This window comes from Acipenser ruthenus, chromosome 31 (assembly GCF_902713425.1).
Source record: "Acipenser ruthenus chromosome 31, fAciRut3.2 maternal haplotype, whole genome shotgun sequence".
Classification (NCBI taxonomy): domain Eukaryota; kingdom Metazoa; phylum Chordata; class Actinopteri; order Acipenseriformes; family Acipenseridae; genus Acipenser; species Acipenser ruthenus.
Window position 1 is genome coordinate 14,092,092 of NC_081219.1, and position 25,842 is coordinate 14,117,933.

General features: G+C 38.2%; 1 protein-coding gene across 2 annotated transcripts in view; it reads right to left on the minus strand.

Moving 5' to 3' along the window:
* LOC131702895 (multivesicular body subunit 12B-like) overlaps positions 1-25,578 on the minus strand; it is a 44,739-nt gene extending 19,161 nt beyond the window's left edge. The window contains exons 1-7 of one of the 2 annotated variants that reach the window (XM_059005342.1): positions 24,985-25,578; positions 21,094-21,216; positions 15,969-16,076; positions 12,852-12,948; positions 11,596-11,725; positions 11,342-11,473; positions 5,667-5,761 (exon numbers count right to left, since the gene is read on the minus strand). In XM_059005342.1, the coding sequence (XP_058861325.1) occupies positions 5,667-5,761; positions 11,342-11,473; positions 11,596-11,725; positions 12,852-12,948; positions 15,969-16,076; positions 21,094-21,216; positions 24,985-25,035 (736 nt within the window). In that variant the 5' untranslated portion in view covers positions 25,036-25,578. The remainder of the gene's footprint in view (positions 1-5,666; positions 5,762-11,341; positions 11,474-11,595; positions 11,726-12,851; positions 12,949-15,968; positions 16,077-21,093; positions 21,217-24,984) is intronic. The other variant, XM_059005343.1, reaches the window with a different exon arrangement.
* Positions 25,579-25,842: the final 264 nt, after the last annotated feature.

Genomic DNA, 25,842 nt, shown 5'->3' on the forward strand with positions numbered 1-25,842 from the left:
TGGGCTCAAGTTATTTATTTATTTAGATTGTATCTATACAAAACAGGGCTTACTGAATACCTCCTGCAAATACATTCATGGTCATTTAAAAAAAAAACACAAAGAAAAAAAAAAAACATTTTAAAAAGTAATGTTTGTGAGAATGTTACATTACTGCAAGATTAATTAAATAAACCAGAATAAAAATATGGGAAACTAACCAGACTTCTTTACTAACATGAGCATTATTCCAGACATGCACCCCCACCTACAATAAATTATTCTTACTTGTGGACTTTTTTTTTTTAAAAAGTCAGTTCTTTAAAACAAATCTCTTTTTACTGACATTGCTGTGCAACAGGACATCACACATTGGGGGGGGGGGGGGGGGGGGGGGGGGGGAATAACTAACTAACTAACTAAATAAATAAATAAATAAATAAATAAATAAATAAATAAATAAATAAAGCAAGCAGCATTAGGACATATTTTCTACACCACTCCTGACGTGCTCTAGACTATATCAAAACTGAAAGTGCTGTAAAAAAAAAAAAACTTTTTTTTTTTCTATGTTAGTCAATCACAATATGGTGTGTGTGGAGGAGGAACAAAAAAAAAAAAGTAATTTAGCATAATCACTACACACCATCTGGAACAATTAACCGAATTCTACAGAACTACGAGGATCAGTCATATCGGCTTATTAAAAGACCCAGAATTATACAAGTAATAAATCCTTGAAAAAACCAAGCATACCCTTGCCTGTCATCGCTATTTTAACTTCAAATACTGAAGAATGCCCGATAAGCCTGAAAAGAGGAGATTAATATATGCAAATTACATCGAGCATTTAAAAGCCCCCCAACAACTGTCTCCATTTTACTGTCCCTTATTGCTGACTTTATGTTTTATTCATACACCAGCTCACCTGTCAGTTCGTTCATAAGCTATAATATTATGGGGGTATTATTAAACAGCATAAAGCTGTGCTTTAATTGGAAAGCTTCATTGCATTTTCCAATTATTTGGAGTAAATTAAAAGCAGATGCACATGTTTTAATAAGGACTACAATATCGGTTCCGGGGAATCAAAAATCATTGTCATCTACACTGCTGTGAAATTTTACAAAAATCAACTTCATTTTTAGTTTTTTTTTTTTTTTTTTTTAAAGAAAGAACTGCCTGCCTCTTCTGTTAACTGCTTCCCCTTTATTCTTCAAATTGAAACGCACATTAGGTTGAATCAGAATGTGAATCTTCACTTTGGAGACGCAAAAGATAATATCTTACAAAACATTCTGGCATTTTTTATATTAAGTTGATTTTTTTTTTTTTTGTGTGTGTAGGTTCATGTTTTACACAGTTAATTATATACTTTACTTAACAGGTGCATGCATTGCAATACATCAAGATTAGAAATGTTCCAGTTCCACATAAACAAAGTCACCTCAAACAGAAAGAATGCAATGGTTATAAATCATAGAGGCTACACTGTAGCTCTGACCTGTGTTACTGATTCCCCCTGCCCAATTAGCAAGATGAAATGTAAATATTCTACATTGGAAAGCTATGGAAGAGAGAGGAATCCCATGGAGCAGACTTTGTCCAACGTGATCTCATTTTTTTTTTCTACTACTGGGATTAACTATTTAGTAGGGATCACTCCAAGAACTACAATTAAAAGTTATTTTGTGAGGGGAAAAGCACCTCAGGACGTTTTCAAGTTAATTCAACACAAAGGGTGAATATTAAGCAGCATTTATTTTCATTGAATGCACAGCATACAAAAATGTATTCATCGAGTCAAAATAAATATTGTTCTTAACACCCTCCTCCTCCTCCTCCTCTCTGGTTAAAAATAAACTTTAAAAAATAGCTAAAAATCGAGCCCAGGCATCCCTTTTCCTAAGAGCTGGTGTATCTTTTCATCTGTATTTTGCACTATCCATATTAATGATATACCTTGGTGCCCTTCCAGGGCTCCCAGTTCCCCTCATCGGTGCGAATGTCACGCTGTGACTTTGAAGACTGTGATCTAGCTGTGCCCATTTCAAACTTCAATCTACCCACCCTGAGACGGTGGAAACGGCAGCCACTTAGTCACCAGTACAGAGCATTAACAAAACACGGCCCCCAGTGGCTATTCTGATTCCTATTCAGTATCTGCATGTAAATACTGTACTGCCAGATACGTTTTCAGATGCCTGTGGTTAGCCTGACTTGTCTAATTGCAACAAAATGATGAGCCCAGAATTTTTTTTTTTTTTAAAAGCAACAGGTATTTTCAGTTTGCAACAATTAAAAAAAAAATGTAACCCTTTTATTATTTTATCATTTTGTGTGATTTCATTTGCTCTACATTACTTATCTCTCAAAAAACAAACAAACATGATAAGATTGCTTCACATCAAAAGAAGCTGTTGAAGTGGGATTCGTAGTTGTATGCCACACACAAAAAACGCTGCCTTCCTGGTACACTTTTTTCTTTTTTTTTTTGTTAGGATGTGTTATTTTATTCTGGCAGTGCTAACTTTCCTCCCAACTGCACAGCTGATCACATGACTTGACTCGTCTTCCCTAGAGAACTCCTACAAGGTGACAGCTTGTGAAATTCCTCTTTCTTTGACAATACAGGTAATTGGGGCGACAGTTTAAATGTAATTATAAAAACACCCAGTTATTGCTATTTTTTACAGTGTTTAATGATATATAAAGTTTTAAGTGCTACACATTTAGAACTGCGCAATCTTCTTAGATGCGTGAGGTCACATTTTTCTGGGAGTTAATTGCTGCCTCCGTACACCTTGCCAATAAACTACTGATAGAAAAACAATTTAGTACATTATTTCATCCATTAAGTGCTACCATGTGACAAGTACAAAAGAGCCATTAAAAATCAAAGAGGCAAAACAATCAAACCTTAAATGGTGATTTCTGTGATGTTCCAATCAAGGAATATGCAGGGCGTCTGAGGTTTTCTCATTCTAACAGAAATCATTCCAAAGTGCACGATTTACGGGTTAAGTACTTCCTATGTGATATGTCAAATAAAAACATCACATCCCATGAGACTTCTTATTGGGTCACATTTTCTAAGCCTGAACTCCAGTCTTTAATCAACGCCTACTTTTGGAAACATCTGTTAATTTAACTAAACTAGCAGGCGAACAACAACTAAGTTATTTATTTCAAGTCACTTTGGCGGTCTGTTTAGGATAATTATGATGACGACGTAGCTGCAGAATATGGCTCATCTGTGGAAGACTGTGAATTCTGCGGGAGCCTGTAAAATTCTGCGATTTTCCAAGGAATTCCGTTATCCACAGATTTGGACTGTCTCTACTTATAACCCTGGTGGTTCGGCACACAACATTACAGTGGAACTACCAAGAAACTCTAAGCATTAGAGTGAGGCTGCTGACAGCTGTGCAGCCTAACTCTGGAGATCCATCAATACACCTGGGGAGTGAAACTCCTTTCCTATTTATTTGGGTGCTCACCAGAGCACCAACTTTTAAAAGCTGCATGTCTCCTTCTGCTAGCGTGCAATGGACTGGATGTTAATTTACTGAAAGCACTGCAAATGACAAGACATCTATCTGATCGCTACACCAGTCTGGTGGCCTGTTTTGTTAACTGTCTGCTGCAGCACAGCGCGTTCGTGCACAATCCTTTAAAAATAAATAAATCCATCACAGACATGGCTTTAAACGTCGCTTCTGAACAATCGATAAACATCCGCTTATCTGCATTCTCTGTATCGTACTTAATGATGGCAATTTGCATATTTATCTCCTTCAATTATTCTGGCCCCCGATAAGGCATCTCAGAAGCGTTGTCTGTTTACCGAGCAGAGCAGAAGCATATTAATAAGTTTCAAAAAGTCCAAACTGAAAACGTTTCTATAAATCGCTTCATCGCTTGTGAAAAGGACAAGTCAGTGCTGTTGGTGCTGAAAGAGCACGGTTCAGAACGCACACTCTCTCCAGAGGCACTGCCAAATCAATAACAGCAACAGTTTTTTTTTTTTTTTTTTTGTATATTTCGGTAATAAATGTCACACAGCCTGTGTTCAACATCTGCGGATGCCGTAGGTAAAGCACACAAGATTATTTTATTTTTGACATGTTCCTTTCTGCCATCCTTACGTAGGCTTTTTTGTTTTGTAAGCGACGGAAGGTTTAAATCGAGAAAGCAGGCAATTCATCAATCAGGAAAGGGCTGCCTGCACAGTCCTGACAACACACACATGGTTTTATAGAGAGGAAGCCTGGCCACCTGTCAACACCACCTTTACACTTGTACAGCATACACAAAACACCTTACAATTAACACACATCTCATTGTCTGCTTCAACCGTTTGTTGTTTATTTCATTTTTTTGCACCGCTGCTACTTTTCATGGAGGAGGTGGGGGGTTTTCTATCATTATACTACAGTAAAGAAATACGGTGTTGATTCTGAACAGACATCTGTCAAGAATGGCTGGAGGGTAGCAAGGGGATCCCAACTTTTTGAATTATTACTAATGTTATTTTACTTTTGTTTTCAGGCTTTAAAACAAAATGTATATGGATGGATGGATGGATAGAGATAGAGGAAAAAAATATTGTGTTTATTCAATCCAATTTCATTTATTTCAATGCACATTTTTCTCTTTGGTCACCGAAGGTATCGTACAAGAGAGGGGGGAACCTTAGAGCTCAATAAAGGAGTAATCTGTACCTGGTCTGAAACTTGAAGCTGGCTCTCAGGATTTGAGGAGACAAAAGCCCAGAGCCTTACAGATAAAGACCCCTCTGAAGCTGAGTCAAAAGAGAGTAGAGTATCGTAGAGCGAGAGAGAGAGAGAGAGAAAGCGAAAGAGAGAGAGAGAGAGAGAGAGAGAGAGAGAGAGAGAGAGAATGTGGCTCCAGTCACCACAGGGTGTCTCTGTGCACCCAAATAAGAAGGTCCTGCTGTAGCAAGATTCAAACAGCACAGGGCAACCTGAAACAGTTTATATACACGTCCAATACTCAACTTAATACAATGCTAACAACTAAAAAACAGAAAGGAAAAATGGGTTTGGAAACTTTTAATAATAAACGTTAAAAAAAATGTCAATGATGTTTGTTATTTCCTTTTTTTATTTTTTTATTTAAAGTTTTACCTAGAGTATTCGGAGGACAGTAGCATCAGCTGCAAGCTACATAGCTTTGACTGGCAAAACCAGCGCAACTAGTCCAACACACAGAGAGTACTGAACAGCTGATCTGTTCAGCACCCGAGTGTCTCACTGACAGTGAAGAGGATAGGAGATCCTCCTGCAGATCCATGTTAATTATGCACAACATCGATTGTTTTTGAAACTGAACTGTAACTGATATGCAGCACTAGATCAACTGGTTGGTTTCCTATCCAGCTTGAGTATACATTTAGAGAGTTATCCTGGTTATGAAATGGATGTAACTTTGGAGCACAAGATCAGGAGGTCTAATATCTGTGTCACGCCAGTTAAATGCGATTGAGAGCGCTTGTCAAGTCACTGAAAAGAAACTACGTAAAGTACATTATAATCTGTGTTTAAAAAGGGCGATAAAAAGGTAATATATGGTACTGTATTATAATTGCATGAGTCTTGCGTTAATCTTCGAAATTTAATTCAGCTCTTGGCATTTAAGCTTACGCATTCTTAACAAACACTTACCAGATATGGCATACAGGTTTGAGCTTTGGTGTTCGTAGTCAGGTCTGGTGTTGTTTTTACCACGGAAACTGGCAGGGAGGGTCATGGATATGTGCCTGCAAGAAAAAATAAATAAATAAAAAATAACGATTAAAAGATTGAAAGCAGTGGCGTCCATGCTTAGACTGCATGAAGAGGTTTCGGGATAAGAGAATTGACCCCACTGAGAAATAATAAAAACCCTCACCCTAACCATAACCCCAAAAAGCATGTTCAGAGAAGACTGTGCAAAGGAAAGTCAGGCTCATCTACTCCCCAGCTGCGATTACAACAGTAGAACCCAGGTGGCAGTATGTGCTATGAAAAAATATCATTCAAATGCATTTACAACAAGATGCTTGAATGTAAAGAAAACAAAAAAACTAATGGTACAAGGACGAGCAATTTCAGCCATAATATTTAGATTTACTTTGTTGCTCATCCATAATCCTTGTAGACTGTAGAAGAAGCAGAGGATAAATGCAAATCTGGAACTAGAAGCAGTTGCTTTAGTTAATAAAGAAACAATAAATAAATAAATACAACCATTTTTAAAAAGAATACTTTAGCACAGAGAATATGACAAATAGAAAACAATAGCTAACAGAAAGGCATTTTTCGTTTTGGATGCTAAGTGGTATCATTGTAAATCTTTTAATGGTTTTATAAAACACACACACTACAGAGACAGGATAGGGCATCTAGGAAGTGATGGTTGAAACCCAGATTTATTTTCTTTGATGGGGTTGACTTATTCCTGTTCATTTACATCTAAATTCAGAGGTGTTAAATCCAGGCCAGTTGTGCATTTTTAAAAGGTTGGCATCAATCTTCTGGAACCGTTTGCCACATTTAATGAAGGCTTCCCTTCTATTGCAAAGGTTGATTCCAACATAAAAACACAGAACACTGCTTTGAAAGAGAGACAGGCATTTCACAAACGATACAGACAAACAGGGGACACTGACAATGTGCTCTTTCAGCAAAACATGTAAAAGACAATCCAATTCACATGTGTGGAAAAACTGAAATGAAATCAAAGTCCAGACCAGATCTGTTCCAAACTGAAAACCTGCAAAACTGAGCAAGATCCAAACAAACAGACTGCAAACAAGAAAAGAAATTGCCAGAACGTGAAATTAAAAAGCCAAGTTCCCGCCCCGAACAAAAATTACTGGGACCAAATCCCGAGGTTCCTAAACACATATCTTTTACTTGCGCACACAAGAGCAGCATATGGCGAATCAATTACAGGTCTAATTCTTAAAACAAAAACATGGCAAGTGTATTGCTACATAATCAACAGCACCGCTTTTTGTTCAGATTATGTCGGCCACTAGAGTTTTGAATACAATTAATCATCATTCCAAGCAACGAGAAGCCATATTGACACTTATTTCTAATTTGAATATTTAATTACAGTGTAGTTCCTCATTAAATTACCAGGAAACTGGGAGCGCAGCCTGGAAGATTTAAACAATTACAGGTTTTAACCCGTTAACCGGCGGCAGTCCTCCGGGAGTTTAGATTACATACCGGGGGAGGCTGATATCAGATGGATTAGCTGCTGTGCAACACTACAGTATAACGAGCAGCCTCTTCAGCAAAACAAAATAAAACATCTCGCCACGCCACCTGCTCAAAGGTTTCAGAAAATACCAAATCTGGAGTTAAATAACTGAATATTCCACAAGCAGAAGTGTCACTCCAAACTGCAGCCGTACTCGGATATTACCCGACACTCGGTGAAGTACGGGGAGTGCCATTCCTAGTATTGATCCGTTTTATTCCACGGCAAAGCAGTACGCAGACACGGATACTGTGGAATCAAGTGAGCTTACTTTAATTGTAGTTTTGCAAGTCTGAAACCTAGACGGGATCCATGTCAAATTTACTTCCAGACAAAACACAATAGTTTTCATTATATTCTTATTTGGTTCAGATCTACAAATATGGGCCACCTGTATACAAAGTCAATGCATAGTGCTATTACTAACAACAACAAAATTAAGTATGCACTATAGGAAATCTAAAACCTGCTGTGCATTTAATACGTCTATTAAGCTCTACGTAGAGTGAGAACTGCCAAGTGTCAGGGTCTTCTGAAGCACAGCACCCTCTGGCAAACACAAGACGTCTTTAAATTACTGTAATGCTAAAGATGGGCAGCTTAGTCCCTCAATGAGAGACTGCATTTTTTTTTTCTCTCCATCGTTAAATGAAGTCTGTGACTCCAAAATCATGAGTCATCTTTTAAACATTAGTGAGACAGATTAATACTTTCACAGCGTTGGAAACAATTAAGTGTACACTGTGAAGACTTGGAAGGATCTATGTAATTGACTGCTAAAATACTGGAAAGCATGGCTCATCATGCACACCATGCAGACACACTTTTACGTACTTAGTTTTCAATATGTTTTATCATATCATTTAAGACTGTGTTTTTGAAGTTTAGGAAATCTGCTCTGCTTTCAGATGGAATTAAACTTCTTGTTGAAGAATGAAACAGTACTTTTATTCAAGGAAATATATTCAGTCTGGGAAACCATGTATCCGTATTACTCAAGGGACCTAACAAGCAGTTGCTTAACCACACGGGGGGGGGGGGGGGGGGGGGGGTTTAGGAGGACACATCTTTAAATAAAGAACGATTACAATGTCATTAAAAAGGAAGTACAAACCTCCTGCAGACACACAGTACGAACTGAAGCAATGTTTTGACAATCTTCCCCAAATCTTGCCGTGCTTTGCAACGCGATCACAACACTTACAGCACAGAGACAGAATCAGATGCCTAATGGGAGCTCATTTGCATTCCTCACGCATGCAGCAGTACTGCTGAGCTAAGTATTGCATCAGACATTACATTTCAACAAGAACTTTCTGCAAGGCGATACAGTAATTATTAGTGTACACCCCACCACACACACCCCAAAAAATATAATTATATGTCTTTGTAAGAAAACAAAGGCACCAGTGACGAATCTCTATCAGATACTGTACATCTGCCAACTGCGTCACTGCACTGGCCATCAAAGAACAGAAATGCAACATCATTGCACATTTGAGACTTATTTTTAGGACCGTACCCTTAAGAGCTGAGCTGCTAATTGCATCGATAGAGGCTCAGAGGGGCTGATCTGCACCAGTGGATGCCCTTCATTCCCAGCTAAATGCAGAACACCCTAAATGCCTAAGCAATTACAGGTATGAAGTCTCAATGCCTCTACGTAGCAGTTTGAGCCATTCCATGTTTTGCACGGCACTGCAAGCTTAATTAATCCCGATCATACCTGCTTCAGCAGTCACAAATTCAACTATATCGGACAGAAAAGCCTGGAACGGCTAATGCAGCTCTGAAGCAGGGGTCAGATTACCGGCACTTCAGTACTGGAGTATTAGCTTATTCTTTTAAGCCACCGATTAACACTCAGCAACAGCTAAATATATATAAAAAATAGAAAGTCCCAACTGTAACTGTATACTGCAACTCAAAATGGTCTTTCCCTACACTCTGAGTCAACTTGTGCTGCAGTCTACAGCAATGGTTTTCAACTCTAATTCTCTAGTGTACCCCAGTACTAGAAGACTGTTTCAAGTACGGTTTAAAGTCTCAGAGGCTGCCTGTAAGAGCTGCCATGTGTGCAGTGGAAACCAATGCATGACAGAGAGGTAATGTTTGGTTGACACAAAAAACTGGACTGTTGGGTTTACCCGAATCACTGACTTACAGCAAAGGGGACTTTTGGCTCTACGATTCAAGTCCATTTTCTGTAGAATTACCTTAAGAGAGACATGTGAAAACCTCCTAGCGATGCTGAAAACCATTTTTTATTTGGTTTCGTTGTCAGAAATCAATCAATATTTTTGCAAAATAAAGTTCAGCGACGCAAGGAAAAAAAAAAAAAAAGTAGCCTTGTGCAAACAGCAGAGAGCTTGTTCCACCTTACTGCAGTACGAAACAAGAGTATTTATTAAATCTGCTTTGCGCTGCCTTGATTTCGAATAAAAAAAAAATACGCCCGAATTTAAATTAGGCATCGTTCCTGGATAAAATGTCCGAAAATGAGTTTAAAATAAAGGATATAAAGAAAATGGCTAATTTATGCTACGAATAGCACAGAGGTCAGGAGTTAGCCTCTTGATGACAGCTTTATCAGGAAAACAAATGGCAAACTTGGCAGCTAAGAGCACACTGTTAAAGCAAAGAGAGAGAGCCTGTCCGACGCACTGAAAGACGGCTTTTAAAGCTCACATTTTTCACATTAGGGAGTTAACTCCACGGCTGGCCCGTTCTAAAATTGAAAAAGAAAGAAGAAAGCCCCGATTGATATTAATCCAAATGGGCAAACAAAAAGACCTCAAACCTGTTAATCTTAAAAAAAAAAAAAAAAAAGAATGCTAAGGTTTAAGCAGTACTGAGCACATGTGCACTCTGTACTGTGTTAAGAATACCATGTGGTACCTTGCCCACTGCCATCAAGCAGCAGGTTGAACTTTCTGGTACTCTTCATACCATTGAGGGTGGCGATTTTCTTTTCAATATTTTAAATATAGCCTTCTGCTACAAAGAGCTGCGTTGCGGCTTTCATTTATTTTATGCAAAACTACATTTTGCTGTGCCGATTGCAAAATCTTGTTACATGAAATAGCATTCAGGAATTGAGTCAAACTAGTTGCAAGGCTTTTTTTTATTGATAGGTGAAAGATACAATAAACATTGCTAATGCAAACTTTGATCTCAAGGCTTGGCTGCAATTATTGGTGTTTGGAAAGTCTGAATGCTATTAAAAAAGAAAAAAAAAAAAAAGAAAAATAGCCAACACTTATAAACCATTATTATAAGATCTGCGCGTAATTCAGTCTGGAATTTATTTCAGAAGGGAACCGTTTTTACTCTTAACATTGACACTATGCCCAGTTTTTTTTTTTTTTTAAAAAGGAATCCAATTGTTTATTTAGAATTTGCAAAGCAAACCTTGAGCACTTTCTTTTAATACATGATGTATTTGTTTAATTTGGCTTGAGTACAAAGCGATCTCCTCTCCCCTTGCAGCCTGTGTAAACGGTACAGTAAATGGCTATAAACTCCATCATCTATCCAAACGCTTCCTTTTTCGTCCAGCTGCGATTCACCATGCTGCTTGAAGGCTTGGGCTGCCAGTGCCGCTAACGCAGGTTCACCTTTTCACTCAGTCAAGGGCCTGATTGCCACTCTCAGGGAGTGCCGCCAATAGCAGGAAGTAGCCTTTATGAACTTCTGTTCCAAACAGCGATTCTAAACACCAGTCATACGTTGCGCTACACTTCAATACACTGAACTCCTCTGGGTTTTCACCATTTCCCTCTCATCATATTATTATTACCCTGCTAAGGGAGTTACTGTTCGTGCCGCTTTCTCTGAAGTGTTGTTTAGGTCTCTTAGTACTGTATGCAATTATATAAGCTACTGACAGCTAAAAGATGTTTACATTAGTATTTATTATTTCAGACAGGATAGAGAAGAGAAACAGATGACACATGCATGTATCTCAGTATTTTTTCTCTTGTTCGGTTTTGAACATTTGCATAGCTTTGCATTCAGGTCAGAACGCCTGCATTTCTTGGTCTAGATATGTATAGGCGAGAAAGCAATTCAATTGAAAAATGCTAACCTGGGCAGGTTAGGTGCTGGAGCGGGTGCTGAAGTTGGTATTTGAGAAGAAGTCAGGGTTTGAATCTCAAGGGGTTCCTGTGTCCTGGGGACCCTTCCCATTCGATACCATATAGCCATGCTGTTCAACTCGCTACGAAACAGAAAATACAATAAAAACAAAAGAGGTGTTTATGTATGTAAAAGAAAACACGATTAATAAAGAGGGAGGTGGAAACCAAACGAAGCACATTCAATCCAGTGGTAGACATTTACCCTATAAAGGTGTACTGTGGGGGAGCTTGTTTGGATCTCCCAAGGATTCGGATATCGCAGATAGCTGCTTCAGTGGAGTCCCGGGGAATGAACTTTATACAGAGCCTCCTCTTCCTGAACGCTGGTTCCTCTAGAGAAGAGGAGGAAGAAGAAGAACAAAATGAAACCGTTTACACACAGACCCAAGAGCTGCGGAGCAAAAACTCACTCACATCTCAGTCTTGCTTTGTAAGAAATAGCACATCGAGCAAATGTGGTCCTGCTTACATAAACTAGTGGCTGTGTTGGAGGTGGGGGGAGGGGGGCTAGGTTAATGTTAACACTGGTACACCTCATGTACTTCCAATTTAGATTTTGAGAACTCTACTGAGACCACAGGGGTGCTTAAACTTTACCAGGACCAGGCTGAGATGACTCAAAAAGAAAATGCCAAAAGTGGGGAGAAAAAAAACAGGAATGCCTTAGCTAAGATAACTCTGAAATGGCATATCCCTTTTGGTCATACAGGTGTCCTATCTATGTATCTATTGTATAATGCATATATGTTTATTTATTTTATTTCAAAGTTATGGCAAGGCAACTTCTCGAACTCCATAGGAGTTCACAGAAACCGTTTTAAAATTTTAAAAAAATGTAATTAAAATTGTAACCGAAGGGGATGTGCATACCAAGAATACTCCTAGCTGCGGATCAATTAAAAAATGTTCAGGCAGCAAACAGAAAATCAATAGCAGCCCAAGAGCATTAACCAACATTGGATATCTGCATTCACATGCACGTGAACGGCAATATCCTTATGAGATAATCTACACGCAAAGGCCCTATGTATTTTACACCTTATGTATATACATATAATCCATGCATTAAACTTTGAGATGGACAGATACCTATAAAATGCACAGTAAAATACATAATTTTAGTACCAGTACTAAAGCATTTGTGGAACTGTCTCATCAATATTAGATTACCACCAAAATAAATCACAACACCCCCATACAAAAATCATCCTTCATGCTCATATAAAGAACGACTCGCAGCTCCCTTACAACGCTCTTGGGATGAGCTGTTTATTTGATCCCCAAAGATTCTCATAAATTAGGAGGGGCTGTGCTATAAAATATTCAGAAACTCAAGTTAACACATCTTCTGGGAGTAAGCAGCAAGCAAGCAAGCAAGCAAGCAATCCCTGCAGGTAATCATCAACATGAAAAGCATTAAAAAGTAAACGTTAGTTTGCAGGAAAAATGTTTGCTTACGAGTATCCACGGTCTCCTGCATCGGAATGAAGCCCACCGGCAAGGTGTCCTTTATGTCAATCAGCTTCATGTCGACAAGCACATTACCTAAATGGCTCTTTATGAAAGGAAAGAAAAAACAACACATACATTACAATATTCAAATCTGTAATGACATTTACGACTTTCTTTGACTAGAATTCCCACAAGACATTTTTTTTTTTTTTTTTAAACTCCTGTACTGTGTGTTTTCACTACGGGGTAGCAGAAAATGACATGAGTTGCATGGGAAAATGCCAAGCATTCAAAACAACAATGCACTAATGCCTCTTTTTTTTTTACCTCTTAAGCTTTATTTACACTCTCACTGCCCCTATTCATATTGCAATGAGAATATTTAGTTTTTGTCGTTAATTCAAGTTACACAAAAATGTTAAATAACAGACAGTGGTCTTCGAAATTCAAGATTCATGCATAAGATAAAAAAATCTTCAATAGAAGAAAAGGCAGTGAAAGCATGGCTATAACAAGAGGTAACAATATATATATATATACATATATATATATATACACACAGTAAATACTTGTTCAGCATTACTTATTAGGAAATCCATTTAAAAAAAACATTTTTGGGGTGTTCAAGGATTTAACTCGGGTGATGTAAAAGTTGTTGTCCCAGACAATCTTCTGCAACTTAACTCCTATAAAAAGGAAAAATAAATGAAAAACGGCACAGATATACTTATTAGTATATTATATCAGTGTACTGGCCTGCTGCTTTGGGTGGGGTTATCTTCCAAGGCCTGTATACAGTTCAATATTTGTTTTTGTGGGGATATTTGAAAACCTACAGTACACTTAATGCATGCCTATGTATTTTACAGAACATGTGTGATATTCAGTAAATAAACAAAAACATTTCAGTATTTCCATACCATTTTACAAACCGTGGACTCATTGATGTGCACTGTGATGCAGTGTGATTACCATTTTAAACATTTGTATGCATAGTTTTTAGGCAGGCAGAATACGGATGGACATTATTACTATGCATGTAAACAAGAAAGATCTCCCCCCCTCTCAACACCTGACAAAAGCCCATCTACATCCAACCTACAGCATGATAAAAATCACAAACTGTTTTTCTTCCAACCACATAATTCAATGGCTAATTCTACAGAATCTGTTTTTGTCATAGATAATTACAGCCGTAGAAATATTGACTGGCAGATAAAATAGATTTTGTTGATGGTACTGTCATGTTTTATTTCTATCAAACTCCTTAAACTAGCATGGACACTCGTTTTCGAATGGTACACGGACACTGGAGAACAGTAATTGTGCGATACATATTAAAACCCTACTGCAAAGAAACAGCTCTTTCAACACGCACACTTTTTAAAATACCGAAGACCTAAACCTCTGCATTCTGCTTAAAATAGTATATTAAACTGAATTACTGCACACGCTGCAAATTTCACAATCAAACATTTGTAATATTGTGCATGGAATTTATTTGCTAGGATGGCTGATGACAGATCATTTGCAGCAACGAAATGAAACAAATTCAGTAATACCACTTCATTGCCTTATCCATTTTTTTTTAAATGTATTTTTTAAGTTATTACTTTTTTTTTTTTTTTTGCAGCATGGGTTATTTGAATTGCAAGTAAGTCAATTCAGTACTGATCCTATATACCTGCTTAGCTTAAAAACAAACTATGACAAATGGCTTGTAATGATCAAATAGGGGTGGCTTGGGGTGCTCTGTGCCATCAATAAGCTACTTTCTTTGTTTGCTTGTTTGTTAGCAGAGAGGACCTCCACTTATTTTTCACTTTTTTTAAATTGCATGATCCTTTTCCCGTGGTGGCCAAGCACAAGACCAAAGGTTGTTTTCTGAAGTCTGCTGTCGCCTTCCAGTTTGGAAAAGAAACTAGGGTACAAAGAAAACTAAAACTCTAATCAATATTCGCGTTCCAGCTTTAATGTATTAACGTCTTCCCCAAAAAGGTAGTGTTAGTGTTGCACATTTCTCAGCTTTACAAGCAGCATTAATGAATAAAGAGTGTGAACACAGACCCTAGCAGATGTATCGTGTTCCATTCTGACACTGTGTGCGGAACAAACTTCAATTTCTAACATGTTTACTATTATTATTATTATTATTATTATTATTATTATTTATTTCTTAGCAGACACCCTTATCCAGGGCGACTTACAATTGTTACAAGATATCACATTATACATTATTTCACATTATACAGATATCACATTATTTTTACATACAATTACCCATTTATACAGTTGGGTTTTTACTGGAGCAATCTAGGTAAAGTACCTTGCTCAAGGGTACAACAGCAGTGTCCCCCACTGGGGATTGAACCCACAACCCTCCGGTCAAGAGTCCAGAGCCCTAACCACTACTCCACACTGCTGCTTTATTTCTGTATTCTTGCAGACACCAAAAAAAAAAGAAGAAAAAAAAAGACAGATACAGTACTAGAAATCAGATTTAAATTCACCTTTATCTACTCCCAAACTAGACCTGACATAGTGATTGCTATAAAGTACAACTACAGAGAGAAACTCCAAATCAAAGACAAAACAGTCCCTGGAATGCAGTTTGGTAAGCATACTCCTGATGAACTTAATTCGAACCCACTGTGCGTGTGTGTGTGTGTGTGTGGCAAGTTATACCAAGCCTCAGTTTCAGAAACCACTTCTAGCTGACAGGTCTGCTAAACCCTGTTTAATTCTACAGAAAAAAAATAATCTGAAAAAGAAAAAGTTGTAATCATTTACACTAGCCGAGATAATTTACGAAAAGCAAACGCTGTTCTGTCCTGAAATACAGTTCTGTCAAACGGGTAGAAAGACGACATCTGAGATATTTTTTTTAGTTAGTTAGCAGTCTGCTGAGAAGTGCTTTGTGAAACTGGGTCTTTTTTCGTTACTTCCAGTGGGTCAAAGCTGAACAAAAAGGCAGGTACAGCAGCAAGCCATGAACCGCCATGAGATTTGAAACTTGAATCTTCAAGCTCTCTAGTTTGTGCCTCAGACACGGCGAGTGTCTTTTACAGGTTTACAGTTCATGACGACACACTGAAATGGTACAGTAACAGGCTGTTAACTTACATTTTCTTTGGAGAATGCTCTTGTGAAACACAGATACCGCGTGACCTTGGATTTGAATAGGCCATCCTTCCAGAGGTCGGCATCTAAACCATCTGTTGTTTGTGAAACCTGTGAAAACAAGAGCGAGCGCACACGCGTGTGAGGTGGAATAAAGTTAATGTATGAACGCCACGCTTCACTTGCAGGCCTTCCTTAATTAACGCTTGCCCGTACTCTCACGGCATCTCATTAGTTCACTGCACCAGACACAGTGGAACTGAAACTCCAAAAATCCTACTAAAAATAACCTCTCCCGGGACCAGGGTGATTAAAGACAGCCTGACAGAAATCTGCTCCAACGAGGATAACAAAACTTTTTTTTTTTTTTTTAAAGGGAGGGCGATAGGGGGGCTGTTGGAAAAAAAGTCAGCAAATTAAGCCATTTATTATCACTTGCTCGTCAAGGATTACACTTTATTAAGGCTGGGCCAGCTCCGACAATGTGTGAAACTTAACATGCAATGCGTGCATATCTGAGGATATGCATCAAAAACTGACACGGCGCTGCGCTATCCTCACGAGTTCGACAAAGTTGTTAATGCAGCATATGCCCTGCAATCCTGCAAAAGCAGCCCTTTTTGCAGTCCTGACACTACAAGCACTAAAAAAAAGAAGCAAGACTATTACAACACATGGTATTCAATGATGCACAGTGCGTATGTGTAAGTAAGTAAATAAATAATAGTGAGAATTATTTCATTATTCTCTCTTTTGTAGAGATATCCAGATTCTGTCAGCTTAATGTGCACTACTGTACATGAATATCGTAAATAGCTACTTCTTGTTTACAGTAAACAAGTAGCTATAAAACATTGAATCAGTATTTGTTGCTAGGACATGCATGGGCATGACTTGTCTATTGTTCGTGGCAGTTAACATATAAAAGGATGATGGAAAAACAGGAGACGTACAAGTCAAAACAAAGTTTTTGTCTGTGCAGCCAAGTTGCGGTAGACTGCCAATTCAGAGTGCAGCCTATCTGGGCGTTGTGATGGGTTCGATTCAAATGCTGTTCAAATATGCAACGCACCAGATCAAATATTTTCTCTTTGCATGTGCAACACAGCCAATATTTTTGGTTTTACCAGGAAACCAAGAATCCCCGAGTTCTTCAAAATGATTCAAAGGGTGTCCTGGTAATAATAAACTGAGGGCACTGCAGATGCAGCATCTTCAAATTCAGTACCATACTATTACCTGACCGCAACAGCTTAATTTATTTATTTTAATTGCTTTATTATTATTATTATTATTATTATTTATTTTTTTAAGTGATGAGAAATCTCCATCTCATTAATTCTAGCTCAAAATCCTGCAAACATGTGATTAAGAAGGGAACAGACATTTTAATTAGGCCTTCGCAGACTTGCGGAAGGAGACACAGCCTTTGACACCTACATATATTACTTTGTTGACAATTATGATGAATGACCCTGAAAGGTCACGCTGCCTCCTGAGTGGTTAAAGGGAGCCCGTTAGAATAGGATGCAAACCGCAATGAGAAAGAAGACAAGGCTGCTCAGACAGTGGGCACGGTCCCTGGAGGTGCCATACATCAAAACCCTGCGCAAGACAAACAGTCTCGGCCACTTTTTCCAGGTCAGTACACACCACATCCTGTCAAAGTAAACAAAGGGATTGTACTCTGAAAACCAAAGTCAAGCAGGGATTAAAAAGGGCAGTTTACTTAGCAGGAGCATCTCGCCCTCACTCACAGCACCTCATGCATCTCAGCAGCAGGACAGCTCTTACTGGGAGGGCCATGCGGTATGAATGAAACATATTACACTGAAACAAATCTCGCTAAAGACAGTGATTTAAAAATACAGACACAGCACCGACCTGCAATTCCAGTCCTGAAGTTTAATAAGCAAAATAATTAACCTAATGCATGCATTAATGGAGTCAAATTCATACAGTATAAGACCAGATACTGCAGGGGCCAACTCATGCACAGAAAGAGCTTAAAAACAGTGCTCTCAATATATCTGCCTCAATAACAGAGCAAACAGCTCAATTATATTTAGTTGCTTGTCCAATTGTGATGAAACTTGCTGCGGACCTTCTTTAGCACAACTTAGCGCGTACCACAATCAGGGGGATATATTGTGGAGTCTTGCTGTGTCTGCATTTCATTTTCCTTTGATCATACCACAATCACATTGAAGGATTTTTGTTCAGCATTTCCAGATGCAGAACTACAGTACTTGCTGTTGAGTGAACACATACAGCAGAACACGGCTTCAACATCCTTTGCCAGTAATCATTCCCGCATCTCATCTTTTACAGTAAGACCTGGTGATGAATACTGTGCTGTAACATTGGAAACAGAAAGGATATGGCACTTTTCAACTGCTAGTTACACTGAAGTTCTGAATGACAGTCATGAATGTCGTAATCAAGATTTTGGCTATGAACAAACCCCCCAAAGTATCGGAAAACAAGGATTAAAACCCAACCGCATTGTTCATCATTTCTGGGAGTCCTAGGCAAGTAAACGCTTTTGGTTTTATTTTTTTTTGGTTGTGCTTCATTCAACTTCTGACAAAATTAAATCTCTTTTAATATACAACCCTCTGAAAAAAAATAAGTATTTCCCATTCAAGCAAAGCTGTAAAATGATCAAAGAGATGCAGTAAAAAGACAACGCAGGAAATTAAAAACGCAATATGATCTCAGAAAGGGAACCAGCTCTGTGAAACACTGGTGATCCAGTCCAGGATGCAGTTAAACACAGAGCAAGGAGAGGCTTCCAAACCCCAGAATTAAAAAAAAAAAAAATAAATAAATAAATAAAAAATATGTCATTTTAACAGTTTGCCGAAGAAAAAAGAAAAGAAAGGAGGATAGACAACTTAATAAAAAGTAATTAAAATGTCATTTCTTTTTCATGTTAAGCCCACAAGTCTGTTTTTCATAAAAACAGCTTACTCTGAGCCAGCTTTTCCTGAAATCTTCATTTGTTTTCCCCAACACTGCTCTTTTACAATGGGATCTGGAGCAGACCAGCCACCCCGACAACGGGCCGTTTCTACAGACTTCTCTACAGCCACGTCACGTAACGAACACGCTCGCTCGCTTACCCTGAATCAATGACAGCGCTTGCTCTGAACTTGCTGGGGGTTCTCCTTTACTCCGCAGCAACACACAGTCTTGGTTTGGTTTATTCAAATATATTTCCTGCGTTTCCACTCATTTTTGCATTGCCGGTTTCCGCTAATCTGCCATTCAAGGAAGCACTGTGGCCAAGTCCGATTAGGAATTTAAAAACGCAGGAGCATGATGTTTTTGTCTATCCACAAGCATGGTAAATAGCCCCAGCAAAATAAACTAGAGGTACTGTTAACTATACCTGCCACTCAGGGTAGAGATTTTTTGCACCTTTGCAATGGATATGTATAAACCACCACTTATTGCTTTGTATTTCAATACATATTCTTATAGCACGTTTGAATAGTTTTTGAATACAGACACGCATATTGGGGGACACACAAATGAAAGTTTCCATCAGACAGACCACCCACAGTTCTGGCTCATGCTTTTTGTTTTAAATTGTTTTGGTTATAGGGTTAAAGTTTAAAGAGTATGGACAGGAATAAGCTGGTTTAATATGCAGCTGTATGGTATATCAAAAACACAGAATCACATCAATTCAGATGTTAAACTCAATAAAGCTTCAAAAAGGTTTTGGATACAGTGTTATATTTTATTACACACGAGGAGGCATTAGCCTTGCTCATAATAATACCACTATATTTATAAAGGAGTGGGATTTTTTTTTTTTTACTGTATGTTACTTTTGTTTTCATTGTAAAGAAAAGCTTTCATTTAAGGACTCCAAGCAAACAGCATCTTGCTCTGGCTTTTTCTTTACCCCCGCAGTACTGCAAATCTAGGTTTGGTTTACTTTGGCCAGGGCTAAAAACAAGCCTAACCCTATCGGAGACTGTGCATTGAAATGCCAGCAGCATAGCGATCAAGGATCTACTGGAAGGGGCTGGACGAGAAAGCGCTGTCTGAAAGTCTCACTTCCAGCTCAATGCTATTTTTCGGTTGTTTGTTCTTTGTTAAATCCACAGGCAAACCCCAGCTCGAGATGCTGCCATTCTCAAGGGCTATTAAAACCAATGCCCTAGTTTTGCCCAAATGTAACTGTAAAAACTTGAAGCAAGCGCAACAAGGACATCTGGTGACGCTTCTGGAAAGTGATAATAAGTAAACAAGAAGATCTAACACAGAGAGCTTGACAATGGAGATTAGAGACCAGTTTGTTAAGCACATCATGGTCCTAGGATAAGCGGGGAGAGCCTATTACTGTGTGTCAAATAGACCGTATAAAAGCCGATGGTCTCAAGCAAATTAAATACTGAAAACGACAGGACGTTATCTTACGGATGAGTTTCTCTTAAATGATTATTAAACTGCTCATTAAAAAAAAAAGCCCCCTCTACCACCTGTGAGGAAAAAAAAAACACATGATTTTTCACTTCTCAGAAAAAAGTTGGGTTTCGAGGGGAAGGAAACAAACACACACAAACACACCTGCAGAACTATATATAGTGCTGTACTTTCCAAAGACACAAACTGAAATATTGTTACATTTGGACAATATATTGTGTTTAATTTATTGTTGACAGTTAACTTGTCAACATAGTAAGTAGTGGGTATGAGCACTGAATATCATCTACAATGGCTCAATGCACTACATTGCAATGTTAGCCTTTATATACCCCACTGCATATTCCGACAGCAGGGTATAGTGGAGGCACACACGCGTACAGAACGCCACTCTTCAGAGTTTTGCACATACAGAGAGTTGCTTGTCCAACTGCGATGAAACTTGCTGAAGATCTTCTCCAGAGTGTGTCATAACCTGGGGGTTATATTGTGGAGTCTTACTTTGCATTTCATTTTCCTATGAACATACAGAGGAGGTAGGTCACAGTGTAAACACATTTTTACAGTTACTGATGGCTCTAATTTAGGTACTTGTCAGAGGAATGAATGTCAAGCACATGCTTTGTATTAACAGCTACGGGTGGGGGTGAATCTCACGGACATGCATGTTTTTATTAAGAGTACTCACGACTTCATAGCCAGTTGGTGCCCGGTTCCGCGAGACCACAACACCGACTCCAGTAATCGGGTCCATCGGCAGTTCTGGCAAAGCCTCAGACAGGTCTCGGATTTCAGGCATCATTGGTTGGTTCTGCAACACAAGAGGAAGAGGATGAAGTTCCACGAGCTTAACAATGAACATGCTGGTATCTTAAATGCAGAAAGCTAGGAAGGTGAAATGTGCTGGGCTGAATATGGGTTTTTCATGGGTTTCACTCATCTTAGCAGTCTCGATACTGTATTCATTTGCTATCGTTGTACAATCTGGTATACTCATCTTAAACAAACAAGCAGATTTTGTCCTACGAATACACTGAGTAATGTTTGTTTGAATATGCGTCTCAGAACTTCTCGCTGTTATTTAATTTTCAATCAACTGACATCAGGAAGAGTGCAATACAAAAATAAAATAAAGACAAAGCAAAAGATGTCAATAAAATTTGTTTATTAACTGAAGTGGTTATTCTGTGTTTTCTGAATATAAATACTTTATGTGATGGGATTGATAGTATGTCAAGAAAGGAAAACATTGATCTATTTCATCTGCTCACTTTCAGTAAAGTAATTTCATGTCACTATCCAACCTTAAGATACCACACGGCCATCGAACCAGGCGTTTTAAATTCTAACCCTTCATTTAATAGGTTTACCACCTACACGATGCACACAGTACGAAATCAACTGCATTAAAAAATGAAATTAACCCAGTTTTCTAGCCTTTTTTTTTATCTAATTACATTCTTGATATCTCTGATCCCAAAGGGCTTCGAACACTCAATAGAAAACTGAACAAAACCTCAGTTTAATTGTTTAAAATGTGCTGCAGTTATTAATTTCCCATTATTACAGATCTACAAAAATCATCTGTGAACGGCACTCATTTTAAACACCATCTTCCCAAAGGCAATGGGGTGATAACACTTACCATCTTTATGAAAGGGACAGGGCTTGCTGAACACAATCTCTGATAAAAGGGTTGCACGGTATAGTACAGCACATGCACAACTGCTGATTTCAGCAAGCAAAGCAATTCAAATACCCGCAATACCAATACAAATGCCTCTGCCCTTTTAATCTCATAACTGTTGGGCAAACTCGTGAACAAGCAAGTACCGTGCAACAAACTTCTAAGACTGAGCGATGTGCATCGAAATACCTCAGCTTCCACTTCTCACCTGAAGAAGAGACTTGCGGTTGAAAGCTAGTGTATTTTACGTACGTATTCAGATCTACTAAAGGGTATTATAATTAACGATGCCTTGATATACAGTTGGTCTCACTCAGGGCACTGTGCGGTTCTTTGCTCAGGAACTCAAACCTGTCTCCAGTTTTAGGATATGCATGACTTCTTCCCATCACACCCTGCAGGATGTTAACAGCAAAGCTGTGGGAGCACACACATCCTGGCTGGTAGGGCATTGCCATGCCAAGAACAGCAAGCCTTAAATGGAAGGGATCAAACGGCCAGCATGTCATTCAACACATGGCAAAGAAATGACTATAAACTCTTTTGGTAACCCTTAACTACTTAAGGAATTATTTGGAGTAGAAACTATAAAAAAGTAAATACTGTTTCGCCTCGTCAGGTATGTGCATCATCTTTTGACACCTTATATTACTAGAAAAAATTGCAGTAGTGTTGTTATTACAGTAAGCTTCTTTGCCATTACATGTACTAGCAGTTCTTTTCATTTCAAAAGGTCCACCCAACTATGGAATCAACTGAAACAACCTACATTTTATCTTTATTTCCGCCAAATATCGTAGTATATGCAAGATGACACCACTCAAAACAGCATACTGGTAAAATAACATATTTGTGCACATTTTTATTTCAGTGTAAAACCACTGAAATTAGGTAATAAGTTATTTTACTGTTCTTAATGTAGTGTTACTTGAGGAGCTCAAAGTCTTGGAAATGATGAGGAGAGTGAAATCCTCTACTGTAAAGTCACATTATTAATCAAACACTTGCATGCCCATCAACTTTCACCCTTCTCGGTAGCAGTATACTGTCTAGTTACAGCACCACTGCCAGCTACTAAAAATTGCCATGCAGCAGCTGTACTCCAAATGCTGTAAATAGGCTGCAAAGAATGAAGCGACAGTGAGTTTGATATTGTCAGGCATTCAGAATCCTTCGGCTTTGATCACCCACTAAGAACACGTAGCAGTTTTCTGTATACTTTCTAAACTTCATTATGTCCACCAATTCTATTACGGACTGAAGTTTCTTAATGACTTTACTGGTGAGGAAATGTGTGTCCGGACAGTGGTTTACTTGCTGTACTTTTTATTAAGTTACGGTTCAAGTGATTCACAGAGTTATTGCATTCAACGTCTTACTGGATTTATTGTAATTTGGTTTATTGAATTTACAGTCATTTAGGCCGACTGTATGGCAGAATTCTTTGTATTTACAAAAGTTAGTTGGAGAGAATTATTGAGAGATCAGCCAGGGCTTGAAAATTAACTTAGAAGTGAATGATAATACAGTCCGATTTTCCTGATAGTATTACGCGGGTTTCAGTTTAAGGCACTGATCCTTACTGACAAGCAGGAATTAGGTAAAGGACGCAGAGTTCCACAGCCATGTTAAATTGTACACTTCTATAGCTACACAATCATGAAGCAGAATTTATTGATAATCCAGTTTGTTTACACACTAAACCTGCCTGCCACTCTGAAACTTAGCAGCAAAACAGAAATTACAAAAAACGTGGGATTGGCCTAACTTTGTGCCTATTCATTTTAAACAAAATAGGTTATCCTAACAACACAGATGACAAAGTTTTGGCCAATCTGTTTTTTTTCACTTAACTGCATTACAAGCCTCTGGGATGTCCATCAACTCTACCACATTAGCAACAGTCATTTGCGTGTTAGTCTAAAAGATTTAGATTTTAAAATGCACAAAACCCAGCATATGTACTATATGCTGCTCTGTTCTGTTGAAAAAGCTCTTGCATATATTTATATATATATATATATATATATATATATATATATATATATATATATATATATATATATTAGACAACCAAAGCTCATGATACTGTAGCATTACAAAACAAAACAAAGGAACAACTATGAAACCAAAAATAAATAAACAAACACAGAATTGTAAGGCTCTGTTGGTAAATCACATAACTGGACACATTTGTGTTGGGTTTAATCCTGATGTAGACATGGTTTTAAATATTGGAAGCCCCACAATTTTCCACTTACAGTAACGTTACAGTACTGACTGCTACTGCAGTTAATGCCAATGTGGCCTGCCCTGCTGTATAAATCTCTGAACGTGATTCAACAGCAGGATATAATAATCCTGTAAATGTCTTACAAATTGGAGAACACCCTTTATAGCTAGTATAACCTTAATTGTGACTGCGATTTGGTTTTTTTCATTTAAATGTATGTGTCAATGCAACGTACAACAAAAGAAAATCTTTAATGTTTAAATAAAAGTCAAATTCTAATGAACCGATGATAAACACAAACAATAACAATTCATAATGAGAATTACTCGATACAAACGAATAATTTAAATATTAAACACGGTACACGGGAGGTTTGACAACGGCAGTGTGCAATGGTAATAAATAATAAGGGCAGCATTCATGAAACACAAACACAATGAAATACTTAATGACACACTGTAAACACAACACGAGCAAAATACCATAAACACCGACAGCTACCGGGGAGGCACTGGGGATAAACAAAACATTACAGCTACATCGGATAGAAAAGGCCACTCCGAACGGCCTACGACAACAAACATATTTTATGTGTAAAATGTAATAACAAATCGTATTTGAAACACATCTCTTTTTTTTTTAAACTAATCGGACTTAACTGTTATTCGCGGCACCTCATCCCTCCTTCTGAGACAAAAGCAGCTTTTCATTATCAAGAGCAGCAGAGAGACAGAAGCAGCCACGGACTCGCTTAGAGGCTCCAGCGGGGAGAAGCGACAGGGAAAGGGAAGCTTAAGGGGGCAGCCAACCCCCGCTAGAGGAGGAGAGGAGCAAGAAAGCAGCAGGCAAAACAGTAACTCATCGTCTGTTTCTTACCCAGTGAAGTCAACAATTTAATTTCACAACAACAAGGCCTGTTTTTGTTTTTCTTTTCTCCCTGTTTTTTCTCTCAAGTCACAGCGACGGGTTTTGCGTCCCTTTCGGGATTAGTAATCCCTATTTTTGTTTCTTTTTGGAAATCATTAACAATTAAAGAGACTGCTATTGAAACGAAATAGCTGACATTTACGAGTTGCTTACAGAGACCCCTCTGTTGGTGAAGTAGAATTGCTGCTTTGCCGCCGCACACAATAGATCAAACGAGACTGATTGTGTGTCAGTCACACATCGCAGCTCTTGAGTATACCCCTGACCTGGGAATGTAAATGACGCTGAGGCGCTGGAACAATTTTTAAAGTCGGGGTGCTGAAACCCATTGAACAAAACTGTAACCCCTATATGATGGCAACCATGCAAAGCCAGCGCCCTTAGTTCCAGCGCCCCTGAAATGAGGTGCAAATGAATTAAATATGAGAACAAACATGTTTTATATGGTTTATTTATATTTAGAATTGTATTACAATACATATTTCATATTATTATTATTATTATTATTATTATTATTATTATTATTATTATTAATAATAATAATAATAATAATAATAATAAAAATAATAATAACATGTCTGATTATAGTG